This window comes from Aulostomus chinensis, chromosome 9 (genome assembly GCF_037954235.1).
Source record: "Aulostomus chinensis isolate RoL2024-O1b breed Wild chromosome 9, RoL_Achi_v1.0, whole genome shotgun sequence".
Taxonomy (NCBI): Eukaryota; Metazoa; Chordata; class Actinopteri; order Syngnathiformes; family Aulostomidae; genus Aulostomus; species Aulostomus chinensis.
In genome coordinates this window covers 1,404,768-1,419,354 of record NC_141328.1, presented here as the reverse complement: position 1 = coordinate 1,419,354, position 14,587 = coordinate 1,404,768, and the positions used below count along the sequence as shown (strand labels likewise).

Here is a 14,587-nt window from a genome sequence, read left to right as displayed (position 1 = left end):
AAAAATGCATAGATTTTATTTTATTCAAGTTTTGGTGTATCGAACATGTTTTGCTGTTTCTGTCACCCTCTTGTGGTTTGAAAACGCCTGGGACAGGAACTCACCTGGGCTTCTCTCTCCTCCATTCTCTCTCTTTGTCTCTGTCCATCAGTCTCTCCTCCTTTCTCTCTCTCTTTATCTCTGTCCCTCTCTTTCCTTCTGTCTCTCTGTCTTCCTCCATTCTCTCTCTTTGTCTCTGTCCATCAGTCTCTCCTCCTTTCTCTCTCTCTTTATCTCTGTCCCTCTCTTTCCTTCTCTCTGTCTTCCTCCATTCTCTCTCTTTATCTCTGTCCCTCTCTCTCCTTCTGTCTTCCTCCATTCTCTGTCTTTGTCTCTGTCCTGCTCTCCTGCTCTCTCTCCGTCCCCACTGATCCTGGATCTGCTCCACCTTCCTGCTGGTAAAGGAAGGTTCTGGTGGCTGCTGTTGCAGGATGTGCTGCTGATGGAGAATTGTTGGGTGGAGGTTCATTGAAGGAGGGAGGTGCTGGACCTGCTCTACTTGGACAGAGTCAGGACAGAACTTTGGTTGGGGTTTGGTGCCACACAAATGAACCTGATCTTTACTCCTGGAACGTTCATCAGCCCCACAACTTAAACCAATGCTAGTTAGCTTAGCACAATGAATGGTAGTGGGTGGGAAGTGTTAGCATCACCTAGCTCAGGTCAGGTACTTTCATTTTCGTGATGAACATTGAGATGTCCACCTCTCATCCGACACCTTGTGATTCCACTTGTAAGTCAGGAAAAAGACACACAGCTCTCAAGTGACAAAGTGTGTATTTATATTCCCTCGTTCACGCGCGCACACACACGTTACAGTTGGTGCTCAGTGTTGTGTAATAATCATAACAATCATATTCATATAAGCAACATTGTCTTCAAATATAGAGCTAATACACTTTATACAAAATACCCTGCATAGAACTGTCAACCATCAAATTTCTTGAGTGTGACGTCTGCTCGTTTGCTCTGACGGCCACCGGAGGGCGCCGCCCCCACCGCTGCTCTGTTTCCACCACAGGGAAGTGACGCGCTCTTTCTGGCCCTGCTTAAACCGAAGCTACAAATCTAACCACCGTCATGTGTCATGGAAGAACATGCGTCTGCGTCTTCCTGGACTTTGGCGTGCCGGCGGGAGCACGGATGACGGCCAGCACTCATTCGAGCGAGTGAGTTTCTAATTCACCATCACCGGCTGCAGATGTGCGAGTCCAGACTCCTTCAGGCTTTGACCCTCTGAATCCTGAGACCCGCCGGACGTCCCGAGGGTCAAAGCTCCAACTGCAGCCCTCAACACACCAGCAACTACAAACGAGTCACTTCCTGTTTCACGTCCACCTCGCCGATTACTTCTGGATTTGTTGTTTAGTTTGACAAACGATCCAAAGAGATTCACAGTGACTGAAAACAGAGAGGCGGTGAATCCTGTTAACGACTCAGCAGAAAATTGTTTGTTCTTTGAATGCCTGGAACGGCTTTTTGGTTGACAGACAGTTGAGGGAACATTTGGCTACAAGTCGGAGCAACGAACCTGCAAGCTGATGGATCGACTCGCTTGATGGGACTCGGAGAGGTTTCACCATCGCTTGTCTGCCCGACACGAACGGTTCAGTCGCGAGGGAACCACGAGCGTCTGATGTCGGTTTAAACTGACCGGCGTGTGCTGAGGCAGCACCTCTGGTCCGAGGTCGTCCATCAGTCTGCAGGTTGTTGGTTTCATACAAACAGTCGTAACTATGAGTGCAAAGGCATGCAGCCGCCGCGCCACCGGCTCACGAACGGAGAGTTACAGGATAGAGAACAGTCAAAGATCCCACATCTGAGAAGACAATGGGAGGAACAGGAAGAAGGTGGACAGACTGTCGTCATGACAACCTCTGTGCACATTCCTGATGCTCGGCCCACGGGGCAGGGGTTTTCAAAGCGGGGGTCCAGAGACCCCACGGGTCCTTCGGGGTCTCCCGACCGATCTCAGCAAAATGAGGAAGAATTTGGTGTCACTTTCATTCAAAAGTTTGTTCAGACATTCGCCTGCAGACGCCGAGGCAGGAAGCGGACCAACGCCTCTGGCCGCTCTCCCCTTCCCACAAAAACCTCCTGGTCGATTTCTGGAACCGTGTGTGTTGTTACTTTATGGCTGATTTCCCGGTAATTGTTTGGCAATGCACAGCATTTCCTCCAAGTTTTGAAAGAAAGAGGAAAAAAAACCCACCTTTTTTTTGTAGATTTGCCGGCAACAAAACATCATTTACCAACAATGAAACGAAGGAGCGAAGGTTGAGAACCCCTGCCGGAGGGTCGCAGACACAATAATCATAGTCATCATGGTCATCATAACAGTGATGCATTCATGATGTGGCGTGAAGCACAGTGACATCTCAGGAAGGTTAAAGGTCCCGTATTCAGACGAAAAGTTCTCGATGCACCTGCTTTGAAGTTGCCCTGAAGTGTCCGGTTGTCACCATGGCAACAAAGGAAACAGTCTCATTTCTAGGGGTTATAAACGTATGTCAAAGTTGTTGTTTTTTTTCGGACATTCTAACCATGTCATGCCACACCAGAGGCCCGGTGAGTTCTCCCTGCCTCCACCCCGGCTCCTGTTGCCTCCATGCAGGAGATCGATAAAACAAGGACACGCCCCCAGTGGTCGACAGGCTGAATCATGCGCTGATGAGACGTCCAGCCTAGCCGGTCACCTAGCAACCAGGGCAACTGCAGTCAATACACACGTGACTGGGAGTGACTGGAGTTGGCGAGGTTAGAACATCAGCGCACATCCAAGCTGGGGAATTTACAAAACCCGAATCCCACGACAGGAAGTGACGTCCTGGAGGGCTGATGTGACGTCACCAGTGTGTCGTCTGCGTACGGTGAAATGTTCTTGTTTACCAGGATGTTTGTTCTTTGCCTGATCACAAACGTCTCCGTCCGTCCAGCATTTTGACGGAGACGACATTGTTTGTTAAAGCTGATTTGTTTCGCATCAAACAAAACAAGTCAACGTCCGAATCGTTTGAATACGGGACCTCCAAGTGCTACGTGTCCCACATGGCGGCCTGTGCTGAGTGACAGTGCTGCGTCGGTGTTCATCACATGAACTCGATTACAATAATCTGATATTTGTCGACAGTGCGATGACTGTCAGTGTGCATGACGGACAGAAGACAGAGGAAGAGACTCAACAGAACCAGAAGCACCTGCTGTCACAGTGCAACACCTCGTCTCTTCATTCAGACCAGCAAACGGGTGCTCGACAGGCTCCGCCCCTCATAGTGAAGGACAACACGCTCGTCAATGTCCTCCTTATGTCCCCGTCAGTCAAAGGGTCCAGCTACCCGGTCAGACAGCTGACCAGAAACCAGGTTGTGTGGAAAGGAACACACACTGGTGGGTTTTCATGTTCCAGTCGATTCAACAGACTTCCTGTTTACTTCCTGTTTACTTCCTGTTTCAATGGAGTAAAATCTGATTGGATCTAATCGCAACATCTCATGTTTACCTGGCTAAATGACAAAATTAAAATCATACCGACACTCCAGAACTGATCATGTGACTCATGTTATTTATGTTTCTGAAGAAATATAAGTCGCGTCGAACGTCCAGATGGTGGCGCTGGAACTAAAACCAAACTGCTGGGAACGACACAAACACAAAAGCGCAGCTGTTAAAACGCCTCTTGGACTAAAAAAGTCGGCCATATTGGATTTTTGAAACAAATTAACAAAAACTGAAAGTCAAGATAACTTTGAAGAGATCCTGTTAAATTGAACTTTGTTTTGATGAACCTGACGACTTCACTGCTGCCTCATGATGGGGGGGCACAAAGGGGGCGGGCTATGTGGGCGTGGCCTGTCACTCTGATTCCAAATCTCAAGTTGTAGCTTTCATGTCACCCAGCTGATCGTTTCCTGTTATTTAGAAGTGATGTCATTCATTTTCTGTGTGAGGCGCGGAGAAACGCATCACGTTTCTGTTGTCCTGTCAGAACCACTGAGGCGTCAGACGGCAGGAAGTCGCCGGCCAGGTCAGGAAGTAAAAACAGGATTTGAACATGGAAACACACCAGAATGTTCCTCGGACGCATTCTGGGAAGAAGAAGCGACGCTGTGCTGTTCTTCTTCGTGTGTCTCAGTCACTTCCTGTAGGTGTCCATCTTTACTGGATCAGTCCAGCTCATCAGTGAGTCACATGACCTCTCTCTCTCTCTCTCTCCCTCTCTCTCACACAGTTAAATTCCAACTCCTGCAGCTACCACATGTACGTCTTCGTTGTGTCAATCTGGCTCCCCGTCACCTCCTCCTCCCTCTCCCGCTCATCCCCCTCCTCCTTGTCATCCTTTTCTTTCTCCGCCTCGCTCTCCCACAGCGTGATGAGTGGCGGGTAAAGCTCGTTCAGGTGGATGGATGTGGCGTGCTGCATGTACTTCTTCAGCGAGTGGCCACAAGACTTGTGCTGCTGCACGCGGCGGCCCATGTAGAACACCAGCAGCGCCATGATGGACAGAGCGAACATGGAGCCCATGACCGCCGCCAACGCCACGCTGCTGCGCCGTGACGCCACCAACTCCACTGAGAAACCTGCCTCCTTGGTGGTGATGTTGAGGCAGGAGGTGTGAACGGGTGAGGAGGACAGAGGGGTGGGGAAGGAGGTGGGGGATGGAGGGGAGGAGGAGACAGTGAGGCAGACGTGGTACTCGGTGGCAGGAAGGAGGTGAGTCAGGTTGTACTCTTGAACGTCGACCGGAACCTGGAGGATGAAAACAGACATCCTGCCATCAAGAGGGTGTCTCACTGCACCGGCTGCCAGCCCAATCAGCCCACCGCCATCAGGCCGCCGCCATCAGGCCGCCGCCATCAGGCCGCCGCCATCAGGCCGCCGCCATCAGGCCGCCGCCATCAGGCCGCTGCTATGTAAGACTTTAGACTGTTGGCCAATCAGATGTCTGAGTCCACCGCATGAATTATAATCGGTGACTCGGTTCAGGTGTCAGTGGGCGTGTTCACCTTGGCGGTGTAGCTGATCTGAGGGTTGTCAATGTGCACGGTGGCGCTGGTCCAGCGCGGCAGAGGGAGGGGGCCCCCTTGCTGGTTCTGACCCGCTGACGTTGCTCCTCCGCTGGGATACAACCTCCACTCCAGCACCACCGACTGGGCATGCACCACCTGGAGGACAGGTGAGCAGCAACTGTGACACGAGTTCAAAGTTCTGATACAAACTGGACACACGGCAGGTACCTTCGCCAGAACCACCAGGGAAGCCGCAGCGCCGGACCCGTTCACCAGCCAGGGCTCCTCCAGGCCGGGCGGACCGCCCAGCTGGCTCCACCCACCCGACTGAGAGTTCACAAACACAGAAACGCTCTTGGTGTCGGCTCCCTCCACGTTCCAGGCCACGCAGGTGTAGACACCTGTGAGAGAGAGGAAGTGTTTCCCAGCACAATTACACCAGCGTCCAACTTCCTGTTGGCTTCAGGTCAGTTCCTCTCCTGACTACAGCCCACAGGAAGTTGCTCTTTTATGGTGTTTCAGCACTCAGAAGAACGATGAATCAGACTCGGTCTTGTATGAAATTAATATCCAGCAAGACATCTGAGCTGGGAGCGAGCTGACAGGTGACCATCTATCAGTCGCTCAGTGATTGGCTGAGCTGGGCTCCGCCCACTGCAGGTGGGTCCCACTGACCTGTGTCCGACTGTTCCGTGTGTTCGATCACCAGTGCTCCGGGCTCCGAAACACGATGCTTCTTCTTTCTCCCGCTTAGGCCACGCCCCTCCTCGGAAATAATGGGAGCAGACTGAGCTTCTGAGCTCACCTGACCGGGAAGACGAAGGACGATAGGATGGTCATGGTCACGTGATCCCGTGATCCCGTGATCAGTCAGCCACTCAGATCTCAGTCAAACAATCCATTCAGGGTTTTAACATGAATACATTTCACAACATCCGTGTCTCTTCAAGCTCGTGATCCAATTAAAGCTGGGAACAACACACGCACACACACTAACACACACACTAACACACGCACACACACTAACACACGCGCACACACTAACACACACACTAACACACGCACACACACTAACACACGCGCACACACTAACACACCCACACCAAAACACACACTCAGTAACACACACACTAAAACACACACACACACACACACTAAAACACACTCACTAACACACGCACACACACATGTACAGACAAACGCAAGCACTCACACATTCACACTCACAAACACACAGAACTCCACCCACCTTGTCTCCCGTGGGCGTGACCCAGTAGAACTGGGGGGGAGGGTCAGCATCAGCCCAGCACTCCAGCGTGATGGGCTGTCCGGCGCTAACGTTCATCACAGCTGGAAAAGTGTGAGGGCAGATGTGTGGCAGGCAGCTGTTGCTCCCGCCTACTCCACCACTGGCCCCGCCCCACCCAGCCAACACCTCCCGCAGCTCCCGGCCAATCAGATGAGGAGGGGAGGAGCAAAGGGTGACAGAGGACTCGAGCAGCTTGAGGTGCGACTGGTTGCCCAGGTGAGGACCCCAGGAGGAGAGACAGTCGCAACGTAGAGGGTTGGAGTGCAGGGACACCTCCTCCAGGGCCGGGAGCGACGCCAGCAGGTCGCCAGAGACCAGGCTCAGCTGGGTGTTGTGGAGGAGGAGGGTCCGAAGGGACGACAGAGCGCTGCGGGGGGAGGGGGAGAGGTTAGACACTGACGCCAGTCGCCGCGTTCTGGCACGAGTCTGTTTTCCAGTCACCTGAAGGCCTGCGGGTCCACGTAGGACAGACGGGGGTTGTTGCAAAGCTCTAACTTAGCCAGCTCAGGAAGGTTCTGGAAGGCTGCTGGTTCCACCATCAACAGCTGCTCCATGTTGTTCAGACTGACACACACACACACACACACACACACACACACACACACACACACACACACACACACACACACACTTGGGTTTATTTCAGGTGTCTGTAGTAACCATGGGTAGGTTTGGTTGGTTGTGGCTCACCTGAGCTCCTCCAGGTGTGGAAGGTTCTGGAAGTCTCCCTGCTGGATTCGGCTGATTGGGTTCTTGTTCAGGTCCAGGAACTTGAGGTTAGGGAGCATGCTCAGAGCGTCGCGGGGGACGGACCTGGTTGGAGAACAAAGTCGGTAAGTGTGGTTCATGAGAGAGTATTGCAGGTCGTTGTGGTTTCACCTGAGCCGGTTGTCATAGAAGGAGAGGCTCTCCAGGTAGTCCAGGCCCAGGAAGGCGGCAGCGGGGACAGAGGCCAGACCCATGCCAGCCAGCACCAGACTGTGGAGGCGGGACAGAGGCAGGAAGTTCTTCTCCTCCAGACCAAGGATAGGGTTCTCCCCAATCATCAGGATCTCCAGGGAAGGCAGGGACTCGAACCAGCGGCTGTCAATGGCCACCAGTCGGTTGGAGTTCAGGTGGAGCCTTTAGGACAGGAAGCACATTCAGACACCTGCAGTGCATGCTGGGTAAGAGAGACTGAAGTCATAGTCCCTGTTCTTCAACATAGACAACTGCAGCATCTGCAGCCGCTAAAGACGGAATATAAAGAACATAAATCTGTTTGTTTTGTCTGTAACTCATTAAAACGGCGGCTGTTGGTGTCGTTGTCATGGTTACGCCCACTCAGGTTAGTCTGGAGCTCGCTGAGGCAAAACATTCTTGATGGAAAAAAACTGAAAACAATGCGGTCGAGTGACGAGGTACCGAAGCAGGTTGGTGAGGCCGTCGAAGGCTCTGGGTCCGATGGAGGAGATGCGGTTGTGGTTGATGTAGAGCTCCTCCAGGCTGGACAGGTTCCTCAGGCTGAAGTCCTCCAGCTCCTCGATGTGGTTCTCCTCCAGGTACAGAGTCACCAGTCGGCCCAGGGACCACAGCGCCATGGCTCCCACCTGGAGACATGAACAGGCAGTTGTGTATGCGCTTGTGTGAGCGTGTGTGTGTGTGTGTGTGTGTGTGTTACCTGTGTGAAGTGGTTCTGTGACAGGTCCAGCTCTGTCAGGTTGGTCAGACTCTGCAGTTCAGTGGTGATGGAGGAGATGTTGTTACTCTGCAGCAGCAGCACCTGCAAACACACACACACACACACACACACACACACACACACACACCTGTGTTACCTGGGTTTACCTGGATGTGGTGATACCTGTGTGCTGCCTGGTAGTGTTATTGCCTATGTATCGTCATCTGTGTGTTACCTGTGTGTGTGTGTGTGTGTTACCTGTGTGTGTGTGTGTGTGTTACCTGTGTGTGTGTGTGTGTGTTACCTGTCAGTGTGTGTGTGTGTGTTACCTGTGTGTCGGCAGAGATGTTTGCTGGTACTCTCTGCAGGTGGAGTTCATTACAGTCGACCGTCCTGGCCTGGTGATACACAGATTGCGGCGTGTACCAGGGTCGCGTCTCACACACACACTGCAGAGGACACGTCACAGTGCCGCCTGCTGGCCACAACACACACGACACACAACAACCAGTCACATCAGAGTAAACCAGCCCTCACCTGCAGATCGATAGGTTTGGACAGCGCAGTTACCTTGGTTAGCAGCGCCCACTGCAGCACACACTGATGATGTCACCAAGGAGGAGAGGAGCAGAAAGAAGACCACGGATCCCATGATGCACTGGGCCCCTCGAGAGCAGAGGAGAATGTTGAGGGTAACGTCGTCTGACAGGTCCGAGGGAGGCGGCTCGTGTCTGCAGCTGGACAAGACACAGAGGACGGAGACATTGATGCTAAGGAGACGGCGAGGAAACCACGCCACCAGTCCCACAGTGCATCATCCTGCTCCAGGAAGTGTTAGCCGAGCTTAGCCTTTAGCATGACTCCAAAATACTCCTTCAAGAGAAATGTGCGAAGAAAAAAAAGGAAAATATTTCTGTAAAGGTGTTTTGAGGAGATTCGGGTGCAAAGAGTGAATCTACAGGAGTGAACGCCACGTCTGACCTGAACCCTCGACCCCCAACGCCGACGAGCAGCGCTGCAACGCCTCAGTAAGTAGCAAAGTAGCAATTGACAGTCCTCACAGTCGCTAGATGATGTCATCAACTAAGCTGCGTAGCAAGTAATTTGAAAACTCTGAATGTCAGATAAAAATGATTATTGTCGTGGGAGATAAAAAGTTTAGTTAAAAATTCCCCAAATATGTTTGGACCTAGAAATGAAGGTCTGGTGGTCCTGGTTTTAACTTCTATCCCAATTCAATCAAAACCGTTGATAATGGAACCAGAACTTGTCTTGACCCGGCTCAGTGACACCAGCATGTGAGGACCGGTCTGTTGAGTTCACCCCTCCAGGCACGGTCAGGAATTATGACAGCCACACGGTTCATCCATACAGGAAGAGAACCAGCGGCTAGCAGCAGAAGAAGCTAACGGCCATCTTTGTTCCTTCGTAGCTTTAGCCACACTGCTAACACGCTAATGAAAATACAAAGACGAAGAAGATAATGTGTTTGAAAATGTTTAAATTACTGTCAAGTTCAAATCTTTGTTGTGTCTTTGAACTGCTGAACTGAAGATTCTGCTGGAAGATCAGTTTGTTTGTTTATTTGTTTGTTTATTTGTTTGTTTATTTGTTTGTTTGTTCAAAAATGGAGCAAAACCATTCAGTCGTGTGACTAAAGTTCATTTAGGAAAAAAAACTTCAAGCTTCCTGTCCAGGACGTCAGATGTCTAGGATGGCGAGCAGCTCACTGATGCACCCTGATGTCACCCAGAGACAATGGGACAGTGGACATCACCAGTGTGATGTCACTCATGTGATGTCATGTCATGTGATCCCCCCTCCGCTCCCGATCCCTATAATGGACTCTAAGCATCCTGCACACACAACATGCTAGGGAATGGGGACTCCTTGCCTCTGGTGCTATGGCAACGAGACAGGAAGTGACTCTGCTATTGGTCGTTTACAGATTCAGCCAGCAGGAGTGACCCACATTCAGATTTGAAAGGATGTGATGTCACGTCTTGTATCTCAAGAATAAACAAAAAAGCAAACAGAGGCGTGATGTGAGGCTTCATTCATGTTCGTAATTCTGCTCCTTTTTCCAGGTATGATTGTCATGAGTTTCCACGTTGAACAAACATCAAGCAGGTGAAGGTCTGCTTCGCTCTCAACTCATCAAATAATCATGGCGTGATGATGTCATCGGCGTTCAGCACTAAAACTCTAAACTTCAATAATCTTCAGAATCAGAGATTTAAAACCAACAGCTGGCAGCCTGGACAGAAATAATCCTGCACCTGTCACACACATGTGACCTCACACATGGCGTCCCCCAGAGCATCATGGGACACTGACATATGGCTCTTCTTCTCTGATGTTTCACAGCAGTCAGTCAGACCAGCATCTCAGGTCAGATCAGCTGACATCATGACCTTCATTCAACCAAACATCAAGGCCGGCTGGGAGGTCACAGACCTGTGTTTGGTGACATCACGATATGAGCAGGTACACTGATGTCATCTGTCATCAATCTGTTGTTCTGCGCGAGCGGTCACAACCCACAGAATTCAGCTTCACTCAAATGTAGCTTGATCCATAACAAATTCCTACTTCCTTGAACTGAACCTGAATGCAGCACAGCGGGCGCCGCTCATACGGGTCATTAAAACATCAGAGGCGTCTCCTGTCTTGTTAACAAGCGAATGATGGAGGGTTCACTTCTGCTCCAACATCTGAACACGTCCCCGCCTCTCTCCCCGCCGCTGCTGAGCAGATGGAAAATTGATGAGAGACGCCATCAATTATTCAGCGTGCTGCGAGCGGCTCGTTAAACTCCTGCTGCAGAGGCTGTGATTGGAGGAGAGCTGCAGACGAGGTTAATTAACTCCTACCTCACTCACCCTCCTCAGGTGGGAGGAGAGATGGATATAGGAGGGACCCGCCCTCACAGTTGGTTGGCCGTCTGGGAGGACGCGCCGGCGTCTGACACAAACAGCAAAACCTTTGTGGAGGGAAAATCAAGAGAAGGCACTCAAAGTTCCTCCTTTGTCTTTGATCCTTTAATCTTGTTTTTTTTAATCTTAGCACTGCAGGTAGAAGCAGAGCTGTCAAACTCCTCCCAGTCGCGGTCCTGGATGCGGCGGTTTGCTTGCTGCTCTGGTGACTGTTAAAGGTTGTCATGGTAATGGCATTGCTACCCCATGTGGCTGGACTGTTTGGTATAAATACACATAAACCTACAGCTACAGAGAAACGACCCATGTCAGATTGATCAGTTATAAAATACTGATCCTATTAGCGCCTGTCAATCAACACACACTTACACTGAGAGATCAGTAAGTGGAAAACATCGGTAGATAAAAACAGTCAACCAAGGTAACCTGTGGATTCCAGCACTGCCGACACATTTGATTGGACGTTGTCATGCCAATGGAAAATGCTGAGTCAGACAAATGTACACATGAACACTGAACTCACCTCCCACGAAACATCAAAGAATGCAAAATTAATTTGTCTCACAAGTGAAATGACCAGAACATCTATTTAGCAGGTCACCAGCTACCACTAACATTACAACCACAACAAAAACACAACACCACCGCCACCACAACAACCACCACCACCAAAACAACCACAATAACCACAACAACAACCACATCCACCACAATAACTACAACCACAACCACCAAAACAACCACAACCACCACCACCACCACCACATCAACCAAAATAACAACAGCGACCACAACAACACCACAATAACAACTACAACAAAAACAACAACAACCACCACAACAATCTCCTCTCAGCTCTGATAGCCGATCAATCACTGGAGGCTGAAGGAGCTGATTAGCTGTTACATAACTCAGAGGTGTTGTTACTATGGAGACAACTGATTCTGAAACTCCAACCTACTTTCCCTCAGCTGTTTGAAGAATGATTACGCAACCGAGGAGCCAAGAAGCGGAGATGAAGTGAGGAGGCAAACTAAGGAGGCAAGGACAGGACAGGAGGAGACCAAGAGGCAGGGAGAGGAGAAGAGGAGGTTAGGAAAGAGGAGATGAGGAGGGGAAAGATGAGGCAGGGAGGAGACAAGGACCTGACCTGCCTCCATTGTTGATGCTAAGTTAGGCTAACAATTTCACTTCCCTCCATTATTAATGCTAAGCCAGGTTAACAGTTCTACCTGCCACCAATGTTTATATTAAGCTAGGCTAAGAGTTCCACATACCTCCATTATTTATGCTAAGCTAGGCTAACAATTCCACTTCCCTCCATTATTAATTCTAAGCTAGGCTAAGAGTTCCACTTGCCTCCATTAGTTATGCTAAGCTAGGCTAACAGTTCCACTTGTCTCCATTATTTATGCTAAGCTAGGCTAAGAGTTCCACTTGCCTCCATTAGTTATGCTAAGCTAGGCTAACAGTTCCACTTGTCTCCATTATTTATGATAAGCTAGGCTAACAGTTCCACTTGTCTCCATTATTTATGCTAAGCTAGGCTAAGAGTTCCACTTGCCTCCATTAGTTATGCTAAGCTAGGCTAACAGTTCCACTTGTCTCCATTATTTATGATAAGCTAGGCTAACAGTTCCACTTGTCTCCATTATTTATGATAAGCTAGGCTAACAGTTCCACTTGTCTCCATTATTTATGATAAGCTAGGCTAACAGTTCCACTTGTCTCCATTACTTATGATAAGCTAGGCTAACAGTTCCATCTGCCTCCAGTGTTTCAAACTTCAAGTTTACTTCTAACTCCTAAAATCTTGCCGTTGTTTGCCAGCTTTTGTTTGTCTCGTGACTTTTATTTCATATTTTATTTTTTGCAACGCAACTTTATTATGATCAAATTTTCAATTATCAATAAACGTTCAATACTGTTTTTTCCCCCGTAAATATTGAAAATATTCTGGTTAGTCTGAACTAAGTGAACCTGTTCCACCGTGTTCGGGTTGAGAACAGGTCCGGATCGTCAGCCCGTCCGGACCGGGATCTCGCGGGTTCTCGTCTCTTGTCTGCCTCGTCCTCTGCAGGACAGACGCCCATCTTCTCACCTCGTCCTCCGGATCCTCCGAATCCTTCGCCTCCAGCTGCAGCACCGACGCAGCAGGGAGGGTCGCACCCGCCCGGTAGAGTCCCACCGAACCGAACCGGAACAGAAGCCCGTGCGTTTAATTCCGTTGTTCGGATGCAGATGAAGACGACCTGAGTCCCGCTGCTGTCGCGCTTAAGTGCAGCTTCCCCCTCCCTGTCCTCCCTCAGGTCCGCAGCAGGTGACTCCTCTCAGCAAATCAGCTTCGCGGGCCAGCGGCTGGCGGACCAATCAGCGCCCGGATGCTCCAGAGGCCGCCACTATGACGTAATGCTCCAGATTCTCTAATGACTGTCATCTTCTCTCTTCTTCACGTCCCGGTCAGCTGATGAGAGCACCAGCGAAGAAGAGCAGAACCCGAAGATTCAGAAAACAAGACAGAGACTGAGACGGCACACGTCATCGTCGCCATCATCACCACCACCATCAGGACCAACGACTGTTGCGTGCCAGCGCGTTCGCCCTCGACTGGAGTGAATAAATGGATGCTTGCTGCTCAGCCTGTCAGTGACATCATCAGCTGATCCCACAACAAGAACACGTTATCTTTGAAGTTTTATGGCTGATGCGGGGGGGGGGGGGGGGGGGGGCGCGCACCTGCTCCTCAGCGTGGTCACGTGATCACTTGTTCACTCCTGAACCTGAGACTTTCAAACTTTGACAGGTAACTCGCGTCTGGTCTGAGTCCAGGTCTCCACGCAGGTTTGGTGACGGCGGCGCTGCTGACATTTGAACTGAGCAACTTTGCTGAGAAGAAACAGTGACGCCACTTCAAGTTACACCTCAATGACATCATTGTTGATGTTTGATGATGCCATGCGTCCAGGTGCGAGGGCTTGAAATGGTTCATGTTTCAGATCAGATCAGAAATTCTCTTGAACCGAATGACCCAGGGTCAAAGGTCAAAGAATCAGGTAGCGAAATTGAAGCCATGTTCTGTTCATTGATCAAGCAGATGTTCAACTGAACCGGTGGCGAATCAAACCCTTCGGGGTCATGTGACAAACATGACTCAACAAGAGCAACATCAGCCTTACCAGTTAGCGGGAGACGCTTGTAATACGAGACATCTGCTGACCTCATGAGTGATGTCACAGCAATCCAGTAAACCTTCAGTCTGAGTCAGTGATGAAGATGATGGCGATCAATAAAAGGATGCCGAGTACGTCGACACGGCTTTCGCTGGTGGCGATGACGACGTGACGCTCGCACTCGTCATCAGGATCGTTTGATGCCATTTTTATGTTGCAAACATTTGAACGTAACGAATCAAATCTCATTAACGACAGAATGAAGTTAACATCCAACCACTGACACTCCTGACTGAGCCTCCACGCAGCGCTGATCAGACGGACGCCAGTTTACAGAGAAAATAGTTTTATTACCATCCACCTGTGTGTGTGTGTGTGGGTGTGTGTGTGTGTGTGTGTGTGTGACTTGTTACAGGTTACGTCGAGTCTCCAGGAAATGAGTCACTGTAATGAAACACCACTGTGTG

At 50.3% G+C, this 14,587-nt stretch overlaps 1 protein-coding gene across 2 annotated transcripts; it reads right to left on the bottom strand.

Moving 5' to 3' along the window:
- Nucleotides 1-806: 806 nt before the first annotated feature.
- On the bottom strand, nt 807-13,255 carry LOC147255327 (leucine-rich repeat neuronal protein 1). 2 transcript variants are annotated; one of them, XM_086212982.1, is made up of 13 exons: nt 13,052-13,255; nt 8,585-8,751; nt 8,344-8,492; nt 8,015-8,116; nt 7,759-7,943; nt 7,234-7,476; nt 7,045-7,167; nt 6,796-6,918; nt 6,295-6,721; nt 5,721-5,850; nt 5,274-5,446; nt 5,043-5,201; nt 807-4,785 (listed from the first exon to the last, which is right to left on the bottom strand). In XM_086212982.1, the coding sequence occupies exons 2-13, from the start codon at nt 8,664-8,666 to the stop codon at nt 4,288-4,290; spliced, it is 2,394 nt and encodes a 797-aa protein (XP_086069108.1). In that variant the 5' UTR covers nt 8,667-8,751; nt 13,052-13,255; the 3' UTR covers nt 807-4,287. The 2 variants fall into 2 exon arrangements, with proteins under 2 accessions (XP_086069108.1, XP_086069109.1); XM_086212983.1 differs by having other exon boundaries at nt 8,344-8,489.
- Nucleotides 13,256-14,587: the final 1,332 nt, after the last annotated feature.